Here is a 21621-nt window from a genome sequence, read left to right as displayed (position 1 = left end):
ACAGGAAGTCAAGGTGCAGTTACACTGGATGAGTTGATGTATGTGAAGTTTGATGGATGTTATTCATTTTCATCCTTTCCTGGATGGATTTTTATGCAACACTTTATAGTGTAAACTTCTTTATTTATGTAAAGGAAAACAGCAGGAAAATTGAAAATATAAAAACAATAGAATAGTGGCCCTAATACTCCGTTTTAGTTTTACAGTAGTTGACAGACTAGAATTTGGCCTTTTAGTTATTGTTCTTGCTATAAATATCAGCTGTATCAGTGCACTTTTCGCTGTGTTTATTTCATCTATCGAAGAGGAACCTCAACATTGCTTCTTCTTCTTTCTGTTGGGAGACTTAAACCACTGCTGACCATTCACTTTATCTGAATTTGCATAATCACAACACAACGTCAACTTTATTAAAATGGGACCCATCCAGCGCTCTATTGCATAAGTCATCCATCCATCCATCTTCAACCACTGGGGGGCTGGAGCGTGAGGCGGGGTCCACCCTGGACAGGACACCAGTCTATCACAGGACACATAGAGACGAACAGAGACAGACAACCCTTCACACCTACGGGCAATTTAGAGTCATCGATGAACCGAACACCTGCACGTCTTTGGACTGTGGAAGGAAACCGGAGAACCCGGAGAAAAACCTACGCAGAAAGAGGAAGAACATGCAAACTCCACACAGAAGGGCCCCAGTTGGGATTCAAACCAGGAACCCTCTCGCTGTGAGGCGACAGTGATAACCGCATCCCCACTGTGCCGCCTAATGTGTAATTCTGGCCTAAAATGTCTTTAGACACATATTTTATAATGTCAATTTTAATAGATTGGGGGATTCATGACATAACATTTAATACTTTTTTCATCATTTGATGACAACCAATATGTGAACCAAGCTTTGCATTCAGTCAGAAATCTGTTCAAAGTTTTCCTCTACAGTATGTTGGTTCGGTGGTTTGGTCCAATTCTGTCAAGCAAAGAGCTCTGCCCCACTATTCTACAGGCAGGAAGTGTGTTTAAAAAGATAGTGACACAATTTGAGCGCAGCCCACTACTTACAATAATGCACATATGGACATATGACTAAGTCTGTACACTATTTGCACTAATGCATATATCTTGGTTTACTACAGCAGGATGCAGCGACTAAGGGAAGGTATTCACATACGTACAATGAAGGCAAAGAGGAAAGTGGAGGAGATCTCCAAAGAGGACGTCCAGGCTTTCCTCAAGAAGAACGCCTTTGTGCTCTTTACAGTTGGTGCAGTTATTGTAGGTGTGTATGGCTCTGCTGAGTTCATTCAGCCTGTGTCTCCGCTGCATTGACATGACTCTGACCTGTCAATGCAGTGGAGACACAAATATTTAATGCACAGGCCCACACACTATCCCTCTCTCTGCAGGAATTGTTCTGGGATTTGCGCTCCGTCCATATAAGATGACCTATCGAGAAGTAAAGTACTTCTCTTTCCCTGGAGAGCTGTTAATGAGAATGCTTCAGATGCTTGTTCTGCCCTTACTGGTCTCCAGTCTAATAACAGGTACGACAAATGCATGCCATACATGTAACTGATCAGTCAGTGCATAGGACTTATCAAAGTCCTCTTCCATTCAAAAGAGTGTTTTCCTTCTGTTTCTGTCCTCTAAAATGTCTGACACTGACTATAGTGACTTGTTTCTGAGCAAAGTTTTTACATTCCTCAGTCAGTTATGCACTTCTCTGTAAATTCAAACATATCCCAGGCAGCTTTAGTTGGTGCCGTAGACTGTATAAAAACTGGATATAGCATACCCGTCGGGGTCCGTTCTCCTCCTCGCCTACGGGAGACGCCATCTTGTCAGACTTTGACTACTCCTCATTTCCTCTTAACAAAAAAGGGCACGTATGTGACGTTGGGGGGAGGGAGATACGTCCATCTGGCTGACGTTTACATCCAAGGAGAAGTGAGGGCCAGAGGCTAGCTGTCACTCAAGAGGCCACGCCCCTAATTATTCATAAACTTTAACCTCCAATAAAATAAAAACTAGCCTGTTACAAAAAAATTCACCCCCCTCAGTGTTGGGGGTCAATGAGAAACTGCTCTGTTATGAAACCTGCCCCTAGTGGACACTCAGAGAACTGCAGTTTTTGGCACTTCCTGATTGGATCAACCAGGAAGTCGATGTGGTGGGGGCTTGGTTGGTGCGTCACTAATCCATAAACCAATCACTGTAAATGGTAAATGGACTTGTACTTATATAGCTCCTTTCTAGTCTTTTGACCACTCAAGACGCTTTCACACTACTTGTCACATTCACCCATTCACACAAACATTCACACTGATGGCAGTAAACATCTACAGACCATTTAATCTAACCATTCACACCACATTCACACACCCATGCGCAACACAGGGAGCAATTCAGGGTTCAGTGTCTTACCCAAGGACACTTCAACATTCAGTTCCATACAGAGAAGACTTGGTTTATATCAGTTACCGAAGGTATTTCATCCTTGTGGCCGCTAACTGCTCTCGGTCTATTCTTATGGTTTAAAGCAGGGGTGCCCAATCCTGCTCCTGGAGAGCTACTGTCCTGCCAGTTTTAGGTTCCTCCCTGCTTCAACACACCTGATTCTAATGATTATAAAACCTGTGACGAGCTTCAGCTGCTTGATAACGAGCACATCATTAGATCAGGTGTGTTGGAGCAGAGAGAAACCTAAAACATGCAGGACAATGGCTCTCCAGGAGCAGGATTGGGCACCCCTGGTTTACAGCAATGGGCCCCACATTTTTCAAGGCAGTTCCCTCAGCCAACCGCTTGTGAGTTTCTACCCACATATTAGAAAAATTACAAAGTTAGAGGTACACCTCATTTTTACTCACCTCAGGGTTGGTCTATTATGACAGCTTTCATTTAGCCTACATAAAGTAGCCATCAGAATATAAATGCTCCCTTTCAGTGTCCCAGGTAAAATTTACATTTCAATAATATCCTATCTCAACTTTGTATATAGAGCTTAAGTCTCTCTTGCCGTCCAGCTCAGCTTCTGTTCCATTAATCACTTTGTGTTTTCTGTGTTTATGCATAGAGTTTCTTTAATTTATCTTTCTTAAAATCTGAAACATAATTGGGGCTATTCAGGTCAAATGTTTAAATTAGCCTTTAAATACACTTGTTGTACTTGACAATACAATCTGAATATATTTTAACATTGGTGAATTAACTTTATGGTACAGAGGCTATTGAGCAGAAGCTTTGAGATATGACCAGATTTGTACATTTTCAATGTTTCTCAGGCTCTTTTTGGTCAGTTTGGTATTGGTGATGACCCTTAATACTACAATACCCCTAAGTCTCAGCTTAGAACCACAGACTGTATAATGAAGATGGACATAGCTTCCAGGTCTGAAAAGTGAACCTGCACTCTTTATGGCAGGGGGCGACTCTGCAAAAAGAAGTAAATTTTTTTATAGAAATCAGTGGGAAAACGGTTTGTAAAGAATATTTTATGTCTTAATACTCAGATATTGATTATATTTCCACCTTCTTTCCATTAGGAATGGCAGCTTTGGACAGCAAAGCCTCTGGAAAGATGGGCATGAGAGCTGTGATTTACTACATGACCACAACCTTTATCGCAGTCTTCATTGGCATCCTAGTCGTCCTCATCATCCACCCCGGAAAAGGATCAAAAGATGAGTTTGGAAAGCAGCAGAAAATAGAGCAAGTCAGTCCTGCTGATGCCTTCTTAGATCTAATCAGGTAGCCTGCATGGAGGAACAATAATATTCACAAATAAATTCAAAAGTAATATTGACTGGAACTGGCCAACATCATCTCTTAATCATTGTGTGATTTCTCATTTCAGAAATATGTTTCCACCAAACTTGGTCCAAGCCTGTACACAGCAGGTGAGCTTTATAATGAAAATGAATAATACGTTTGTGGTTCTTCGTATCCATGAAGTCCTATTATTGGTAATCATTTGACAAGCAGCCCCTGCAGTGTTCATTTCACCCCGCGAAATAACACATCAGATGGTGTGAGGGCCGAGGGTAGAATACTTCAACGGGCCTGACATTTAGGCCCTAGACTGACCCTACAATCATGTAGGCTCCAGCCCAGCTAAGGCCTGACAGCTCAAAAACATTTTTCAGCCTGACCCAAATTGAACCAAAAGTCCTAAAGCCAATGTGTTCCAAAACTCTTTGGAACGTCTTTGTCTCCGCCCCCTTCCCTCTTCACTCTCGCTCACACCCTGTGTAACGCTCAGACGCTGCGGTGTAGTCACTTGACCAATCTCCCCCTCCAAAATGTATACAATGCAGATGACCTGAGACCGCACAAATACCAGGTTGAACTTAGCGTGGCCTGCTGCTTCAACAGCACGATGCTTAATGCAGTGACAAACTTGTGTATGCAATTGAAAATTATGCATTTCAGAGAGCAACATTGCCGTTGCTGCGTTGCAATCTTTATATTCTCCGTATAGTTTCAGTTAGTTAGCTAGCAAGTCACGTGAGTACCTATGTTCCCTGGGTCCTATGTTTCCCACGTCGTATATCTTTGTATGTGACCGGGGAACAGAGGGACCTTTTTTTTAAAAAAGGGTCGGCTGTTCCCCACTTTTCACAGAAAGTGTCCTATGTTTATGTCTGTTATTTTTTACACAATCAGTGCCAAATTCCCTGACAAATAGGCCTGTGTAGACCCAGATAGATTTAGAGAAGATGAGTCCATTGAAGGCCATGCATATATCCAAAGCAAATTTCCTTATCAAGCATGTTTTCAATCTCTTATGAACAAAGACAAACTTGACCTAAGAGTGGTGCTAAATGGAAGCTCATTGTGTTACTAATTATTCACGGTAAATATTGTAATTATTGATAGATTCATGAAAATATCACTTTAATGTTACAGCTGGTAAAGGTGGCACTCTTTTTATTTACTTTATACACTGCTGTGTAGCATAATCAATTTAATTTGCTGATACTATTTTGTATTAATAATCTGAATCTCTAAAGTAACTAGTAACTAAAGCTACCAAATAAATGTAGATGAGTTAAAAAGTATAATATTTCCTCTGAAATGCAGTGAAGAAACACAAAGGAGCATAAAATGGAAATATTCAAGTACATTACTTGAAAATTGTACCAAAGTACAGTACTTGAGTAAATGTATTTAATTACTTTTCACCACTGCTGATCACTATAGAAACATTGTATGAAACGGCCATGACATCATCTTCAATGTGATCTTTTCAATTGCAACAATGTCTGCACTTCAAGTGCATGCTGTAGTGAACAGTGTAGTGTACTGTGTAGTGTACAGTGTAGTGTACTGTGTAGTTTATGGTGTAGTGTATGGTGTAGTGTACTGTGTAGTGTACTGTGTAGTGTACAGTGTAGTGTACTGTGTAGTTTATGGTGTAGTGTATGGTGTAGTGTACAGTGTAGTGTACTGTGTAGTGTACAGTGTAGTGCACTGTGTAGTTTATGGTGTAGTGTATGGTGTAGTGTACTGTGTAGTGTACGGTGTAGTGTACTGTGTAGTGTACGGTGTAGTATACTGTGTAGTTTATGGTGTAGTGTACAGTGTAGTGTACTGTGTAGTGTACGGTGTAGTATACTGTGTAGTGAACAGTGTAGTGTGCTGTGTAGTTTATGGTGTAGTGTACAGTGTAGTGTACTGTGTAGTGTACAGTGTAGTGTACTGTGTAGTATACTGTGTAGTGAACAGTGTAGTGTGCTGTGTAGTTTATGGTGTAGTGTACAGTGTAGTGTACTGTGTAGTTTATGGTGTAGTGTATGGTGTAGTGTACTGTGTAGTGTACAGTGTAGTGTACTGTGTAGTGTACGGTGTAGTATACTGTGTAGTGAACAGTGTAGTGTACTGTGTAGTTTATGGTGTAGTGTACAGTGTAGTGTACTGTGTAGTGTACAGTGTAGTGTACTGTGTAGTGTACGGTGTAGTATACTGTGTAGTGAACAGTGTAGTGTACTGTGTAGTTTATGGTGTAGTGTACAGTGTAGTGTACTGTGTAGTGTACAGTGTAGTATACTGTGTAGTGAACAGAGTAGTGTGCTGTGTAGTTTATGGTGTAGTGAACCGTGTAGTGTACTTTGTAGTTTATGGTGTAGTGTACAGTGTAGTGTACCGAGTCGTTTATGGTGTAGTGTACTGTGTATTTCACTGTAGAGTAAGGTCAGGATACTAGAATTTCAAAGTCAATATTGATACCCAGGAAAATACCTCGATAGCATTTTCGATTCCACAGGGAGAAAATAACAAAAAAATGAAGGAGGACAATTTAAAATAAAGATTAAAATACAAACAGAAAACACATAACTGCAGGGTGAATATAAATATGACAAATATGTTCAAATTCTCTTTGTTTTCTTGTGTTGTAGAGCTCAGGGATTTGTGTGGACATTAAATGATTCCATGAAGGAGGTTAAAACTTGGGTTCAGTTGGTGGATCAGTTAATCAGTTGTTGTTAGTCAGGTTTCTCCACAGTGTAAACAGGGATCTGCTCCATGCTAATGTATTCAGCTCCAGTCCTGTTTACCGGCTGTGTTTCTGCTGACTTGGCTCCATATTATCTCTGCTGATTAGATAGAGTTGGTACAGCAGCTGCTGCTGTTTCTGTCTCATTGCTGGTTGACTTTTCAGACACGTTATTGTGTCAACTCGATAAATTACCGCCTCTTAACGTTAGACGGGCAGGACTGATGACGTTAGCTGTTTAGCTTCGCGCTAACGTAAGTGTTTATTAATAGCCACTTTACATCCTCAGCCTTTCCCCGGTCATTAGCCTTGTATGCTAAATACTTCCAAATAGCAATTTTGCCTTGTTCATTTTCTACTTAAACCAGTAGTGAAGGTCCTCCAGCAGCAGAGCTAGCTGTGTTCATTCAGCTTAGTATTGTTAACGTGATTAACCAGCGTTAACGTGATGAACCAGCGTTCATCACTGTACTACTGTGTAGTGTACTATGTTGTGAGCAGGGAAGTGTATAGTGTATTGTACTGTATAGTGTACAGTGTAATGTACAGTGTAGAGTACAATAGCGACCTGTGTAGGGCACTGTATAGTTTACTGTGTACTGTGTAGTGTACAGTGTTGTTTTGTTGGCTGCCATTTTGAAATATCTGGGTTGAGTGAATAAAATAATTGAGCTAACTATTAACTGTAGCTTTAAGAACGTTTGTACATGGTGTCCTGTGTCGTACTAGAAAATAGGCATGTTTCCACTAGCCCCGTAAAGTGGCCTCCCGGGAAAGTTTCAGGGCACGTCCTCTCAAATCGCCATTCACTCACCGTGTTTCCATTACAAAAATAAAGGCCCCAGAGGGATTTAGGAGACTCCGGAGGTATCTCTGAATGGGTTTAGATCACAGCTGATCAGCAGATCAGTGATACAGCGAAGCGTTTTTCTTAAAGAGAAATACAGAATAGTGGTAGTTTGATTTAAGGTGGCCCGTATGATTCACAACGTCAACTTATGAAGTAAGTAACATGAAAGAAAACACTCCATCTTAAAGATTCTGTGCTCTTTGAAAGAAAAAAAAATCTTGGCGAGGAGGTAATAAAAAAGGTACCTGGTACTATCCACAACTTTTTTTGATGGAATACCAAAGAAGAGTGTGTAGAGTAGAGTAGAGTAGAGTATAGTTGAATTGAGTTGAGTTGAGTTGAGCAGAGCTGAGCTGAGCAGAGCTGAGTAGAGTAGAGTAGAGTAGAGTAGAGTAGAGTAGAGTAGAGCAGAGTTGAGCAGAGCTGAGTAGAGTAGAGTAGAGCTGAGCAGAGTAGAGTAGAGCAGAGTAGAGTAGAGTAGAGTAGAGCAGAGTTGAACAGAGCTGAGTAGAGTAGAGTAGAGCTGAGCAGAGTAGAGTAGAGTAGAGTAGAGTAGAGTAGAGTAGAGTAGAGTAGAGTAGAGCAGAGTTGAGCAGAGCTGAGTAGAGTAGAGTAGAGCAGCGTAGAGTAGAGTAAAGTAGAGTAGAGTCGAGTAGAGTAGAGTAGAGTAGAGTAGAGCAGAGTAGAGTAGAGTAGAGCAGCGTAGAGTAGAGTAAAGTAGAGTAGAGTCGAGTAGAGTAGAGTAGAGTAGAGTAGAGTAGAGTAGAGTAGAGTAGAGTAGAGTAGAGCAGAGTAGAGTAGAGTAGAGTAGAGTAGAGCAGAGTAGAGTAGAGTAGAGTAGAGTAGAGTAGAGTAGAGTAGAGCAGAGTTGAGCAGAGCTGAGTAGAGTAGAGTAGAGTAGAGCAGCGTAGAGTAGAGTAAAGTAGAGTAGAGTAGAGTAGAGTAGAGTAGAGTAGAGTAGAGCAGAGTTGAGCAGAGCTGAGTAGAGTAGAGTAGAGTAGAGCAGAGTTGAGCAGAGCTGAGTAGAGTAGAGTAGAGTAGAGTAGATTAGAGTAGAGTTGCCACACCACGCATTGGAAATGCAGCATTTGTCCCTGGTCCCCAGTAGTAAGGATGAGCCCGAAGGACATGAAGCGGTAGTTTAACTCAAAGTATGATTACCTGGTTCTAAAAGATGAAATCAGAGCAGTGGTCTCTTTCATCTCTATCAAAATCAACAGGTAAAACCTTGAGCCTTTCATTTTCTCATTCTCCAGTTCAAAACCAAATATGGAAAGCGGGTAGTCCATTTGACTGTGACAGTGAACGACACCTTCTTCAACTCAACCAATGGCACCCAGGAGGTCATGGAGATCACCCGGGAAGATGTGATCCCAGTGCCGGGTCAGGTGAACGGGGTCAATGCCCTCGGGCTGGTGGTCTTCTCCATGTGCTTTGGTCTAATAATTGGCAATATGAAGGAGCAGGGCCAGCTCCTGAGGGACTTCTTCGACAGCCTCAATGAAGCTATCATGCGATTGGTTGCCATCATCATGTGGTAAGACTTCACTTTCAGTAAGTGGTGTTTCCCTCACTCTTCTCTTCAATGATTGGCTGTTCCTATCCTCCTCTCAGGTATGCTCCTATTGGTATCCTGTTCCTGATTGCAGGAAAGATTGTGGAGATGGATGATCTGACACAGATGGGAGGCCAGCTGGGCATGTATACCATCACAGTTATCATTGGCTTACTGATCCATGGAGTTCTTATTCTTCCAACTCTTTATTTTGTCATCACTCGGCAAAACCCCTTTATCTTCATTGCTGGGCTCCTGCAAGCTCTAGTAACGGCCCTGGGGACCTCCTCCAGGTGAGTTGTGTCCAACACTACCACACTTGAATCTCATCAAAGTATTCCCTAAAACAAACATTTTGGGAACCATGCTTGTTTGTGGCCAAACCTATAGTCAGATGAGTATTTAGCCTAGTTGTTAGCACAAAGACTGGAAGCCGTCGGAAACACTTATTTTAGTATTGGAACTACCACAAACCTGCTAAAAGTTGACATTTGTTAAAAGTATGCTTTAACTAAGTGCCCCATACGTTTTTGACATTGACAAATTCTGAGGGCTGCCTCCAAAGTGTAAGTAGTGTATGAACTTCTGTCTGAGAGACTTTCTGAAAACATGCCCTGCTGTCCCAATTTGAATGATTATGACATCATCATCTATGGTGGTAGGTTTCTGAGTTTAGTCGTTTCAATAAAGCTGTATTGTGCATATCCCTGTAAATAAAACACCACATTGCTTCATGAGCTGGAGAAGTTGGGGCACATTAGTTGCTAAAGTTAGCATTACTCATCTTGCGATATTAAAATGTGACAATATTTCTTGCTGAGGTGAAAAGTTGTGTCACAATATCATTATGTAAGTGGATAAACTGCAACAGTGACAGATAAAACACAAACAATATGTAAACACGCAACACGTGGGCCCCTGCAGCTTCTCATCAGGCTACAGGTTTTAGGTCAAATGTCAGCACCGGACAGACCTGAAGCCTCGGTATGTGTCGAGCTGGGAGACAGATATTTACTAATCCAAAGGCATTTACTAATCCAAAGGCATTTAATAATCCAAATTAGTTTTTTATGTCAGCTCCATGGCAAGAAATCAAAGTGTTTAACTGAGCCATTGACTTTATTTCCCAGCCGAGGGCAGTGATTGAGGCAGGTGACACACACAGATTGAGCTGATCAGTCAGCACCGATACGGTTAGGCTCATATACACAAAACACGTATACAGCTGGAAAACAGAAGTGTGGGTCAATATATTTAATGGAATGGAAATGCCAGACAAAAGCAAAGACTGTATATGATAGACAGGGCCCTTTTGGGTCCAGGTGGGTCTATACTTTACGGCCATGACTGCTGTACACCTTGGCTAACATGAGCGCTATGCACTACGCTCTGCTAAAATTACCGCCCCTGTAAAGAAAATACTGAGAGTTAAAAACAGTGTTAAAATCTTATCTGGTCTCGTTCTTATAAACTCAATATCTGTGTTGTGTATTGGGTATTGTGTATTGTGTCGTGAGCTGAGGGTCTCGTTACACCCCTTCTCATGGCTTGGATCCAGATCGCATATTTATTCCTTTTACTTTGAGTGTGTACTGCAGCTGGCCTTACCTACTGTTGCACGCAGTATGGATACTATTAGGTGCGTTTCCATTAGTGTAAAATGTGGCCGCTCTGAAAGACTCAGGCCACGTCCTCTCAAATGACCGTTCACTCGCCGTGTTCCCGTTAAAAAGAAAAGGCCCCAGAGGGATTTAGACTCTGGAGGTGACGTATCACTCTGAATGGGTTTAGATCCTCGGTGATCAGCTGATCAGTGATACAGCAGCGCTGTTTCGAGAAACTGAGAAATACAGTATAGTTTTTGTTTGAATTAAGGTGGCTGTAAAAGTGTTTGTTGACAGACAGGCTGTGTGTGTGTGTGTGTGTGTGTGTGTGTGTGCGTGCGTGTGTGTGTGTGTGTGTGTGTGTGTGTGTGTGTGTGTGTGTGTGTGTGTGTGTGTGTGCGCGCACAAGTGTGTGTGCGTGTGTGTGTGTGTGCGTGTGTGTGTGAGTGTGTGTGTGTGTGTGTGTGTGAATGGGAGAGAGACAGAGAGAGGGAGCATGCAGCAAAGGACCACAGGTGAGAATCGGTCGCAGCAGCACTCATTTAACAAGCACATGCACAGATGCACATGCACAGATCATTTTCTGTGCTGTGTTCTTCTTCAGCACTGGATAAAAGTGTCTCCTCTACTTCACCATGTTGTTGTGGCGTCTGTCCTACCACACGTCACATCCTGCTGAGAGCTACATCCAATCAGCAACCAGGCTTCTCTCAGGGGAGAAAAACGGTCGCTTAAACGACTCACATGCAAATTAGGGGCGTTTTTGGCAAGATATACCCGCCTCATTCCAGGTATCGACCCTATTGGGACATACTACTTCTACCACTACATTGCGCCTGGAAGTTTGACCCTCTTGCTCATATATGCTGAACAAAGGATTGTAGGTCTGAACAGCCAGAGAAGCCTGCTGGCTTGCATACTGCCAAATCTGGCTGGCAATAGAAGGACATCCTGGTACTTCTGTCCTGGGACACAATAAATATTTATTACCATACCGGTGGACCAGCAACATGTACATACCGTATAACTAAGACATCTTTGGAGTTGCTGGAAGCAGCTAACCTCTGTTGCAGTTGTGTTAAACCAGGCTAAATCTGTGCCAGAGAAGAAAAGAACTCCTCATCTGAATGTGAGTTTCCTGCCAAAGAGGCATATCAGAGGTGTTTAGTACACGTACAAGTCAAATAATCGTTAACAGTGAATATTAAACCTGAACTGATTATACTGACTCATCATCACTGACTGAATCAGTCGCTTTTAGTAGCAAAGATCCTCACTGGTGACTGAAAGCACTGTTGACGGGACAGTCAGTGAGAGAGAGCTGCGAGACACAAACCACTGTTTCTAAGCTCTCCCCTGCAGATTCTGACAGAGAATTTCATGGAATTAAAGGAACGATCCTTTGTTTCATAACCACCATTTCCACCACTGCGCCAGTTCTACTGTGAGATCGGCAGTCGAATCAGGCTCCTTAGATCAAATCGTCTAATAGTTGGGGTCACTGCTAGCCTGATTTGCAAATGTGCATTAGTCTGGAACCTCACAGTTCATTTTTATTTCCAAGAGTCATTATCAGTGGTGCCTCTGGAAGCCATTAGACAGGATTACAACCAATCAGAGCAACAAAGCGATGCAGTGCTGAGTGACACATGAAAGTTGGTGCTTTGTCTGTTTTCAAGTGGGAAAAAATGGCCACCTGGTCACAAACTTTCTCAAAATGCATCTAAACAGTAACTAAAATATGTTTTAATGCGAGAAATAAGCAATACAGTGACAGATGATTCATATTTGGTCAGTGCTGCCTAGTGTCACAGTTAAGTCAATCTTTCGTGAGCCTGATAAGCTGCGCTGGGAGGAGCAGTAGGACCAGTAATGTTAGTAACTATGACGCTCCTCTGTCAGTCGTCGCCTTAAACCCGCCCCACATGAGATAAACAGTTGCGATTGGCTTCGTTTCAGACATGCAGACTGGACTCAATTGAACAGACCTATCAGAGAAGCAGAAACGTGTGATGTGTGACTTCAGAAATCTGGACCGTTGTAGTTCCTCTGTGATTGGCCCGTCTGTTCAGAAATCTGTCTAAATGTCTGCTGAGATCATTTTCTCTGGCAGACGCATCTGGCTACCAGGCTGGATCACCCCTACAGGACATGCTGAAGTATATTTGAATGAGACGCAATCACTTAGCTTAGAACAAAAGTGAACTAAATAGAAAGTCACTGACTACAAACCTTTAAAGTTGTAAGATTTTCATCTATTTAACTGTCCTTTGAGTTCCTATCATTCACAGAGTTAAGACAATGGTGATTGATCATGTGACCCACTAATGAAAGCACTTGTTGCCTTTTTGCTGAGTATTTAAAAATATCTGTGTCTGTGGAGACATTCCCTCTCTAAATGTAAATAAGTCTCCATGTTAGTGAATCTGCTGACAGTGAGCTCGTGAGGAACGGTTGTTAGTAACAGCAGTGAGCTTGTGAGGAACGGTTGTTAGTAACAGCGGTGAGCTTGTGAGGAACGGTTGTTCGTAACAGCGGTGAGCTGGTGAGGAACGGTTGTTCGTAACAGCGGTGAGCTCGTGAGGAACGGTTGTTCGTAACAGCGGTGAGCTTGTGAGGAACGGTTGTTAGTAACAGCGGTGAGCTCGTGAGGAACGGTTGTTAGTAACAGCGGTGAGCTCGTGAGGAACGGTTGTTCGTAACAGCGGTGAGCTCGTGAGGAACGGTTGTTCGTAACAGCGGTGAGCTGGTGAGGAACGGTTGTTAGTAACAGCGGTGAGCTCGTGAGGAACGGTTGTTCGTAACAGCGGTGAGCTGGTGAGGAACGGTTGTTAGTAACAGCGGTGAGCTCGTGAGGAACGGTTGTTAGTAACAGCGGTGAGCTGGTGAGGAACGGTTGTTAGGAACAGCGGTGAGCTCGTGAGGAACGGTTGTTAGTAACAGCGGTGAGCTCGTGAGGAACGGTTGTTAGTAACAGCGGTGAGCTCGTGAGGAACGGTTGTTAGTAACAGCGGTGAGCTCGTGAGGAACGGTTGTTAGTAACAGCGGTGAGCTCGTGAGGAACGGTTGTTAGTAACAGCGGTGAGCTCGTGAGGAACGGTTGTTAGTAACAGCAGTGAGCTCGTGAGGAACGGTTGTTAGTAACAGCGGTGAGCTCGTGAGGAACGGTTGTTAGTAACAGCAGTGAGCTCGTGAGGAACGGTTGTTTCTTAACATTTCCTAACTGCAGTTAGCTTTCATGCTACCGTTAGCACCTCTTCTGATTCTTCTTCTCCTCCGGTAAAACATGACAGTGATGCATTGTGGTATGCGAGAGTACAATGTAGTGTACATGGTATGTACGCTCAAATTAGCTGTGCATTGTGGGTACTTTATAGTGGACTATATAGTGAATGAAATGAACCACGGAGAATTCGAACACCACTTCAAAATGGCGTACACACTATATAGTGCACGACTTCTATGATCGGGAATGATTTCCAACACAGCAGTTACATTTTACTGCCAAAGAGGCCTCTAGAAACAACATATCAATTCTTATGGAGTATGCACTGCAATTTCCCAGCTTGGGACCAATAAAGTATTTCTATTCTATTCTATAACTTCAACAATCATAATTTCCACCTGTTACGTTGAACTGTTTTATAACTTGTTTCCGTTCTTTCATCTCTCAGCTCAGCCACCCTCCCCGTCACCTTTAAATGTCTGGAGGAGAACAACAAAATTGACAAGCGGATCACACGTTTTGTGCTGCCTGTGGGTGCCACCATCAACATGGATGGAACAGCTCTGTATGAGGCTCTGGCTGCCCTCTTCATTGCCCAGGTCAATAATGTGGAGATGAACTTTGGTCAGATCATCACCATCAGGTAAAAATGAACAAAAGAGGATAAAAATAGTGAAAAATGTGAATAAAAACCTCAGCAGTAACAGCATCATCTGTGCATGCTTCTCATCAATTAAGTATTACAGCAACTGCAGCCAGTATTGGAGCCGCTGGCATTCCTCAGGCAGGCCTGGTCACCATGGTGATCGTACTGACCTCTGTTGGACTTCCTACTGATGACATCACTCTCATCATTGCGGTCGATTGGTTCCTGTGAGTAGCTGCGTGGATCAGGAACATGTTAACAATAATCCATTCTCATTAACAGTCCTACGTGAATCCTGTCTGTCGTCTTAAAGGTCAGGAGCAGATCTGCTTTTACTACCACCTAGTGACACAATTCTCCTCTCTCCCCGGAGTCTTGTTCCACATCTTCCCTTTTGTATTGAATATTTTTTGCATTGAGTTTTAACATAGAAACATAATTAGGTTTCCCAAATTAATCATCTCAATTAGAATACCCTTCCCAGAAATTACTCAGCTAACTGGGGTAATAAGAAAAACCCTTCTCTCCTTTAACTAGGATGGACCAAATATGAATGTCTGTCAAAGCCTTCCCACATGAAGGCAGGCTCTTCTCACGCTGAACAGAAGGAAGTGCAGAGTTTAATGAGTACAAGCCTGTATGTATCTGTTTAATACACCGAGATTATCCGGTTTACTCCAGTGAATCAGGCTTATTTTCACAACATTATGTTTTATGAAGGAGGTTTAAATAAGTCGGCCTAATTTACGATAGAAACTTCCCTCAAGACTATCCTGGTCCAGGCTTACCGTTGCGTTGAATCAATCAATCTGCCAGATTATACTTCCCAGCAGGTGTGAATAAGGACTCTCGTTGAAAAATGTTACACTATTAGAGTTCTATTACTTGGCCCAGTGCAGTGACTTCCTAGACTGGCATCTCAAGACCCATTGGGAAATGTGAGCTAGTCTGGAACCTCTTAGTTCCAAAGGCTTGATTTCCAAAGTGCGTTATCAACATCCGTAGACCAAACTGCTTCTGAACGCAATTGGATAGACCTACCACCAATTAGAGCAATGAAAGATGTGACGTAGCACTGAGCGACGGACAAATATAAACAGACTACAGCTGTGATGATGCAGCATCAGCAGTGTTGGGAGGGTTACTAAATATGTATTTCCCTACAGATTACTGATTACATGTCCTAAAATGTAATCTGTAATGTATTCCCTTGGATTACTCAAGTAGAGTAATGTATTCTGAATACTTTTGGATGACTTTTCACTTACTTCAAAATGGTCTAGTTGAACGTGTTTATCTGGGGCACTGATTTTAGTTCTTGCATTAGAGAACGATCTTATTCCTGTCTTCAGAAAAAAAGTTATGCAAATACACAAAACAAAAATGTGGTACGTTTTGTCCTGCAACTGTTCATCATGGGTGTAAGGTGGACATCCTCAACAATAAACATAAAAGAGAAAAACCTTCTCCCCAACAAAGTGATAAAACACAGCTATCTGTCTGTTTCTCTCTGATATTTGACATAATGTAATCAAACACATTACAGGTGACTAACCAGCAGCTACTACTCGTTACATTTAGCAATAACATTCTAATATCTTCAAATCTATCTGTTTATCTTTATCTACCTATCTATCCATCCATCCATCCATCCATCAGGATTGACAGTGTCACAACCAGGACCAGGCTGTGTCCTGTCTTTATGCTAAACTAAGAACAGCCTGATGGCAGCTCAGATCTTCTCATCTCATGAATGAGCGTACTTCCCTCAAAAAATGATAGAGTAAAACAGAAACAACAGTCTTTTAGGTGTAGTTTCATTAGAAAAAACGTTGAGAATTTTCCCAAAATATCAAACCATTTCTTAAACTTTGTTTAGATCACAAAGGTTTCAACTTCTATCTCATTGTCAGGTTAAACTTAAAGAGGCCCAATTATGTTAGTTCAGGGTCATATTTCTATTTTTCGGGTCAATAATTTACAGGCTTTGATCTTTAAAAAACACATTATTTTTCTCATATTGTCCGTTACTGCAGCCCCTCTGTGTGTCTCTGTCAGAGCTTTCAAAAAGCCCGTGTGCTCTGATTGGTCGGCTGGTCTGCTCTGCTTTGAAATGTTATGCCCCTTATCATATACGACAATTCACCTGGAAACATGCCTATATGGAGGCTAGCCACATTAGCTGCGCAACACGCTAACATTAGCTTTACCAGAATAACTTCCAAAATAAACATTAAAAAAGCATAAAAGTGTCTGAACTCACAGCTTACAGTTTGAGTCTGTGTGTAGCAGCACGACCAATAGGAAGTCAGGATTCTTCTACGGAGACAAATCCCAGATATTTGGAGAAATCTCTAATAACGACCAACACCCTAGCATTCAGAGATGAGCCCTGCCGACCGTCTGGGTCTTAATGCAAGTACATCGATATTTGACACTTTTGTTTTGTTTTTTTGTTTTTTAAAGCTTTTTTTGGGCAGTTTTTCAGGACTTTATTACATAGGACAGACAGGAAATGGGCTGAGAGAGGGGGGGGGGGGGGGCATGCAGCAAAGGGCCCCGGGTCGGAGTCGAGGCCGCTGTCTTGAGCACCATCAGCCTCTTTACATGGGGCGACTGCTCTAACCACTGTTCCACGGGCCGCCCCACTTTTGTATTGTTTAACATGACTATAAAACATTAGAACTACATTTATAGGTCAGAAAAGACGGAAAAGCCTGATATGTCCTCTTTAACAAAGGGGTTCATCGGAAATCAAAAGTGTTTATAGTTGTTTCACATAAAGCTGCACTGATGTCCTCTTTCTTTGTGATATGCAACCACATAAATGTGTGTAATGTCATTTAGACATTTAAACTTTTAAATCCTACTTTTAATTTAGGGTTTAGAGTCTCAAAACAATTTAAACCCTTCAAATATTCCAATCTTATGAATTTAATTTTACATATTTTAGTTGCACATAACTAAAAACTTTTCCACTTTTATTCTTTATTAATGCTGGGGTGTAGGGACCGTCTGCGTACCACCACCAATGTTTTGGGGGATTCGATTGGAGCGGGCATTGTGGAGTTCCTGTCTCGACATGAGCTCCGCAGCAAAGACGTGGAGATGGGAAACTCAGTGCTGGAGGAGAGGGAGAGGAAGAAGCCCTACAAGCTCATCTCCCAGGATAGTGATTTTGAAAATGACAAACGTGCTCACAGTGAATCAAACATGTAGGCCAACCCCCGACCTCTGTTAACATATGCAAGCACTTACAGCTTGTTCTATTTGGAGAGTAGGGGCCTCATTGTGAGATGTTGTCAACCATAGTTTTATTTGTTTGCATTACTTTATTATTATCTTGAATTCTTACATTCCTCTTCCATTCCAAATTAAAATGATGACGTTCATTCATACATTTGTCATGAGTTTCAAATAGGACTGGTAGTTTCTGTTTTGTATGTTTACTACTTTAATCAGTATTTGAAATTCATATCACCCTTGTATGAAGGTTGAGGGGAAAGTAAGTTTAGATATATGTGATATGTTCACTGCAGTGAAAGCATTCTTTTGCAGATATTATGTGAAGAAATTATAGATTTGGACTTTTAAAATTTTGTCACCAGGACATAACTCAACTTGAAAACAAAGTATATCTATATTGTCCCAACATTAGCAGTTTAATATTGGTGTTATTACAGGTTATTACAAGCATTTTATGATGTTTATGTTTGGTACAGTCTCACACGACTTGCCTTGCAAATTGTTTGTGTGCATTCACATTTTGTTACTTGATGATTTTTCTTTTTAACCAACATTGCTCATTTACTGCATGAGACAGGTGAATAGTATCTGATTTCAATATGAATGTGAAACAGATTTCAACAGATTCTTTTGTTAAAATACTTATCTTAGGTTTTGTTTATTATAACTTCAGTGAAATAAACAGAAAAAAAAAATGTGTCCTGTCCGTCTCTTATATTAATTTTTTATTTTTGGGGCATTTTTGCCTTCATCATGAGTCACTTGTCCATTGGAGTAAAATGTGGCCAGGGTGTTACCAGACCCTGGAGATGACGTATTACTCTGAATGGGTTCCGATCGTTACACCAGAACGGCACTCTGGCACTTCTTTCTCCAAGTGAGAAAAACAGAATAGTTGCAGTTTGAACAATCTAGTTGACATGCAGACAGTTTTATGAGCACATTAAGATCCGACCATTATTCAAATGTATGTTGTTCAATAAAGACGATGAAAACAGAGAGTTTGTCTTCATTTTGATATTGAAGGTGGCTTGTATGATTCACGACATCAGCTCATGCACCAAGTAATATGAGAGAAAACACTCCACCTCAAAACTTCCGGTATCTGTGAAAGTGTGTTTTAGTGACAGGCAGGCACCGGTGCAGAGGACATTATATAACGTATCTCCATTCAGGAATAGCCTGAGTAAATAGAATGCAGTAATCAGTAATGTGTTTTTTGGCCTTTGGTGCCTATATTTAAACAGGACAGTTGGAGGATGACAGGAAAATGTGAGAGAGAGAGAGAGAGAGAGAGAGAGAGGAGAGACATGCAGAAAGAACTGCAGGTGTCATGAACGGTACTGGGAGTAACACAGAGAAACGGGACCCAAATGCAGATACGGAAACAGAGTTAGATTTTAACGAGTGTTTAATCACAAACTTTATACAAAAGTGTCCAGTGAGCAGGGGGGAAAGGAATAGAGTCCAGGTGAAGGGTTTGCTCTCCAGAGCGAGTCCAGTAAGGGGGACAAAACAAAAGACGACAAGAGGATCACAGGAAAAACACGAGTGGGTTGCAGAAAAACAGACAGGGATGTAGACAAGGGAACAGGATCTCGGGAAACTAAAACAAATGTGTCCCACATCTGGCTCTTTATACTCCAGGGGAGGTGATTAGTGGAACTGGATACAGCTGGGCAGAACCACGCCTTCCAGCTCCAGACACACAGAGAGGGGAGACACATGCAGGGAAAAACAGACAGAGGGAGACAAACACAAGCACAAAAGGGAGAAGGGAAGGACTGGCAGGACTGGGATCCTGACAGTAAAAACGAGTGCCTCCCCACCAAAGAGGGTCTCCAGGCGCTCCATCGGGGCTCCCAGGATGAGCCCGGTAGAAATTCCTGATGAGAGATGGGTCGAGGATCAGGGTCCGAGAGACCCAGCTCCTCTCCTCCGAGACGATGTCCAGAGGGATCCTGTGGAGTCGGAATACATGGTCCACCAAGAGGTATACCTTCTCTATGGCTGACGGCAGTTTTGGCAGGGGAACAAAGTGAACCAACTTGGAGAAATTATTAACAATGGTCACAATAGTGTCGTTACTTTGGGAGACAGGAAGTCCAAATCGATGTGAGACCAAGGACAACCGGGCACGGGAAAAGGACGAAGAAGGCCAGCTAGAGGACGATGAGAGGCCTTGCCTCTAGCGCAGACTACAGGTCAGGACAAACTCCTGGGTATCATTAGTCATGGTTCTCCACCAGAAGTGACGTGAAGGAGTGATAGAGTTCTGGTGATCCCGGGATGAAAGGCAAGTCGAGAGGAATGACCCCACTGGAGCACCTGGGAGCGAACACTGGCGGGAACAAACAGACGTCCTTGGACCACCACCTGGGTCAGGGTCAGTGTGTTGCGCTTGTCTCACTGTCGTCTCTATCTCCCAGGTGAGGGCGGCCATAACGCAAGAAGAGGGTATGATGGTACAAACTGACGGGACAGGGCATCCGGTTTCACATTCTTGCTGCCTGGAATGTAAATCAAAGAGAAGTTGAATCTCCCGAAGAACAACGACCACCGGGCTTGACGAGAATTCAGTCTTTTCACCGTCTGAATGTACAGTCCGTCAGTCCAGACCACAAAAGGTGTCTCTGCCCCCTCCAACCAGTGTTGCCATTCCTCTAAGGCTAATTAAAATGCCAGTAACTCACAGTTCCCTACGTTGTAGTTTCTCTCAACCGGGGACAGTTTCTTGGGCCCTGACGCAGGTCGAGTAACTGGTTGCTGTTATCACAGTTAGACACGGGGTGATCAAACACGGAAAGGATCTTGCTGGAGAATTGCTGAAAAGTGGAGTATTAAGTGAGAGTTTCTTCTTTAGTTAGAAAGACTATGCAGCGATGGCGTACTGTTTGTTATCAAGACCTGCATCAAATAATTTTTTAAAATCCACCAATTTCTTTGTTTAACCCAAGAATCCAGATTTAGAAGCGTGCAAGAGTCCTTTGACCGGTCTATGTTTTGCACTGGAGTAGTACATGTTTTACTGTCTTTGTTTTCTGTGTAGGGACTCTTCTCATGCTACTGCAGAGGTTTGCTGTTAAAAGAGACATTTGAATGCCTTCACCGTACTGCCCCGAGCTAATCAGTGTTAGCCACGTCCGGCTGTTAGCGAGTTTATACATGAAAAAAACTGTCTCCATGGTTTATTTAATGTATGCAAGTGCCGAAAAAGACCATCGGATGATTTTATACCAGAGTTACACTTTAACACAGGTGAGTTAAATTAGTGTCCACCCATGATAGCACCCCCCTCTGTGGTTATAGGGACAGGCCATAAGGTCTGGTTAAGGTGGGGGAAACAGTCTTCTTCTTCTGTTTCATTACAGTTGGCAAACAACTTTTTAGTGTGCATTACCGCCGAGGGAAAATATATTTTAATAGTTTCAAACATGTTGCATTTACAGAATAAAGTGTTATATAAATTAAATCAACATTTAAGGATCCATACAATAGTAGCATATTCCCAAAGGGAAAATGTAGGTTTATCATTATCTTCAATTTGCATCCTGTGATGCTCTGCGCAGGGGTGCAGATCTGATGTCAGGATTGGGGGGGACACAAATGTGATTTCTTGGGTTATTTTTGGTCTGTATGCAACTCATACCAGGTCACCATAAATCAGAGGTTCACCATATCATTCATAAAGTACTGAACATGGAATCATTGACTGTTCTTACCTTTCTTTTTTATTTGTCCTGAACAGCCAATTGAGTAACACTGTTTACTGAACTGTTGTATTAGTAAATCATCATTTTAACTGTTATATTAGTAAATCATCATTTTACTGAACTGTTATATTAGTGAATCATCATTTTAACTGTTATATTAGTAAATCATCATTTTAACTGTTAAATTAGTGAATCATCATTTTAACTGTTATATTAGTAAATCATCATTTTAACTGTTATATTAGTGAATCATCATTTTAACTGTTATATTAGTAAATCATC

The 21621-nt window shown here is 42.0% G+C and overlaps 2 protein-coding genes across 2 annotated transcripts in view; both read left to right on the top strand.

Moving 5' to 3' along the window:
* lmo4a (LIM domain only 4a) overlaps window positions 1-21621 on the top strand; it is a 193931-nt gene that overhangs the window by 154016 nt on the left and 18294 nt on the right. The window lies entirely within an intron of this gene.
* Window positions 1144-17599, top strand: LOC310958378 (excitatory amino acid transporter 1-like; the record flags this gene model as incomplete). The annotated part of the gene is made up of 9 exons (XM_083929292.1): window positions 1144-1282; window positions 1410-1547; window positions 3549-3753; window positions 3860-3902; window positions 8606-8886; window positions 8964-9197; window positions 14183-14377; window positions 14473-14607; window positions 17389-17599. 9 exons carry the CDS (start codon window positions 1144-1146, stop codon window positions 17597-17599), a joined length of 1581 nt encoding a protein of 526 aa, XP_083785418.1.

This window comes from Echiichthys vipera (assembly GCF_963691815.1).
Source record: "Echiichthys vipera genome assembly, chromosome: 16".
NCBI lineage: Eukaryota > Metazoa > Chordata > Actinopteri > Perciformes > Trachinidae > Echiichthys > Echiichthys vipera.
This window is presented reverse-complemented; position numbering and strand designations above follow the sequence as displayed.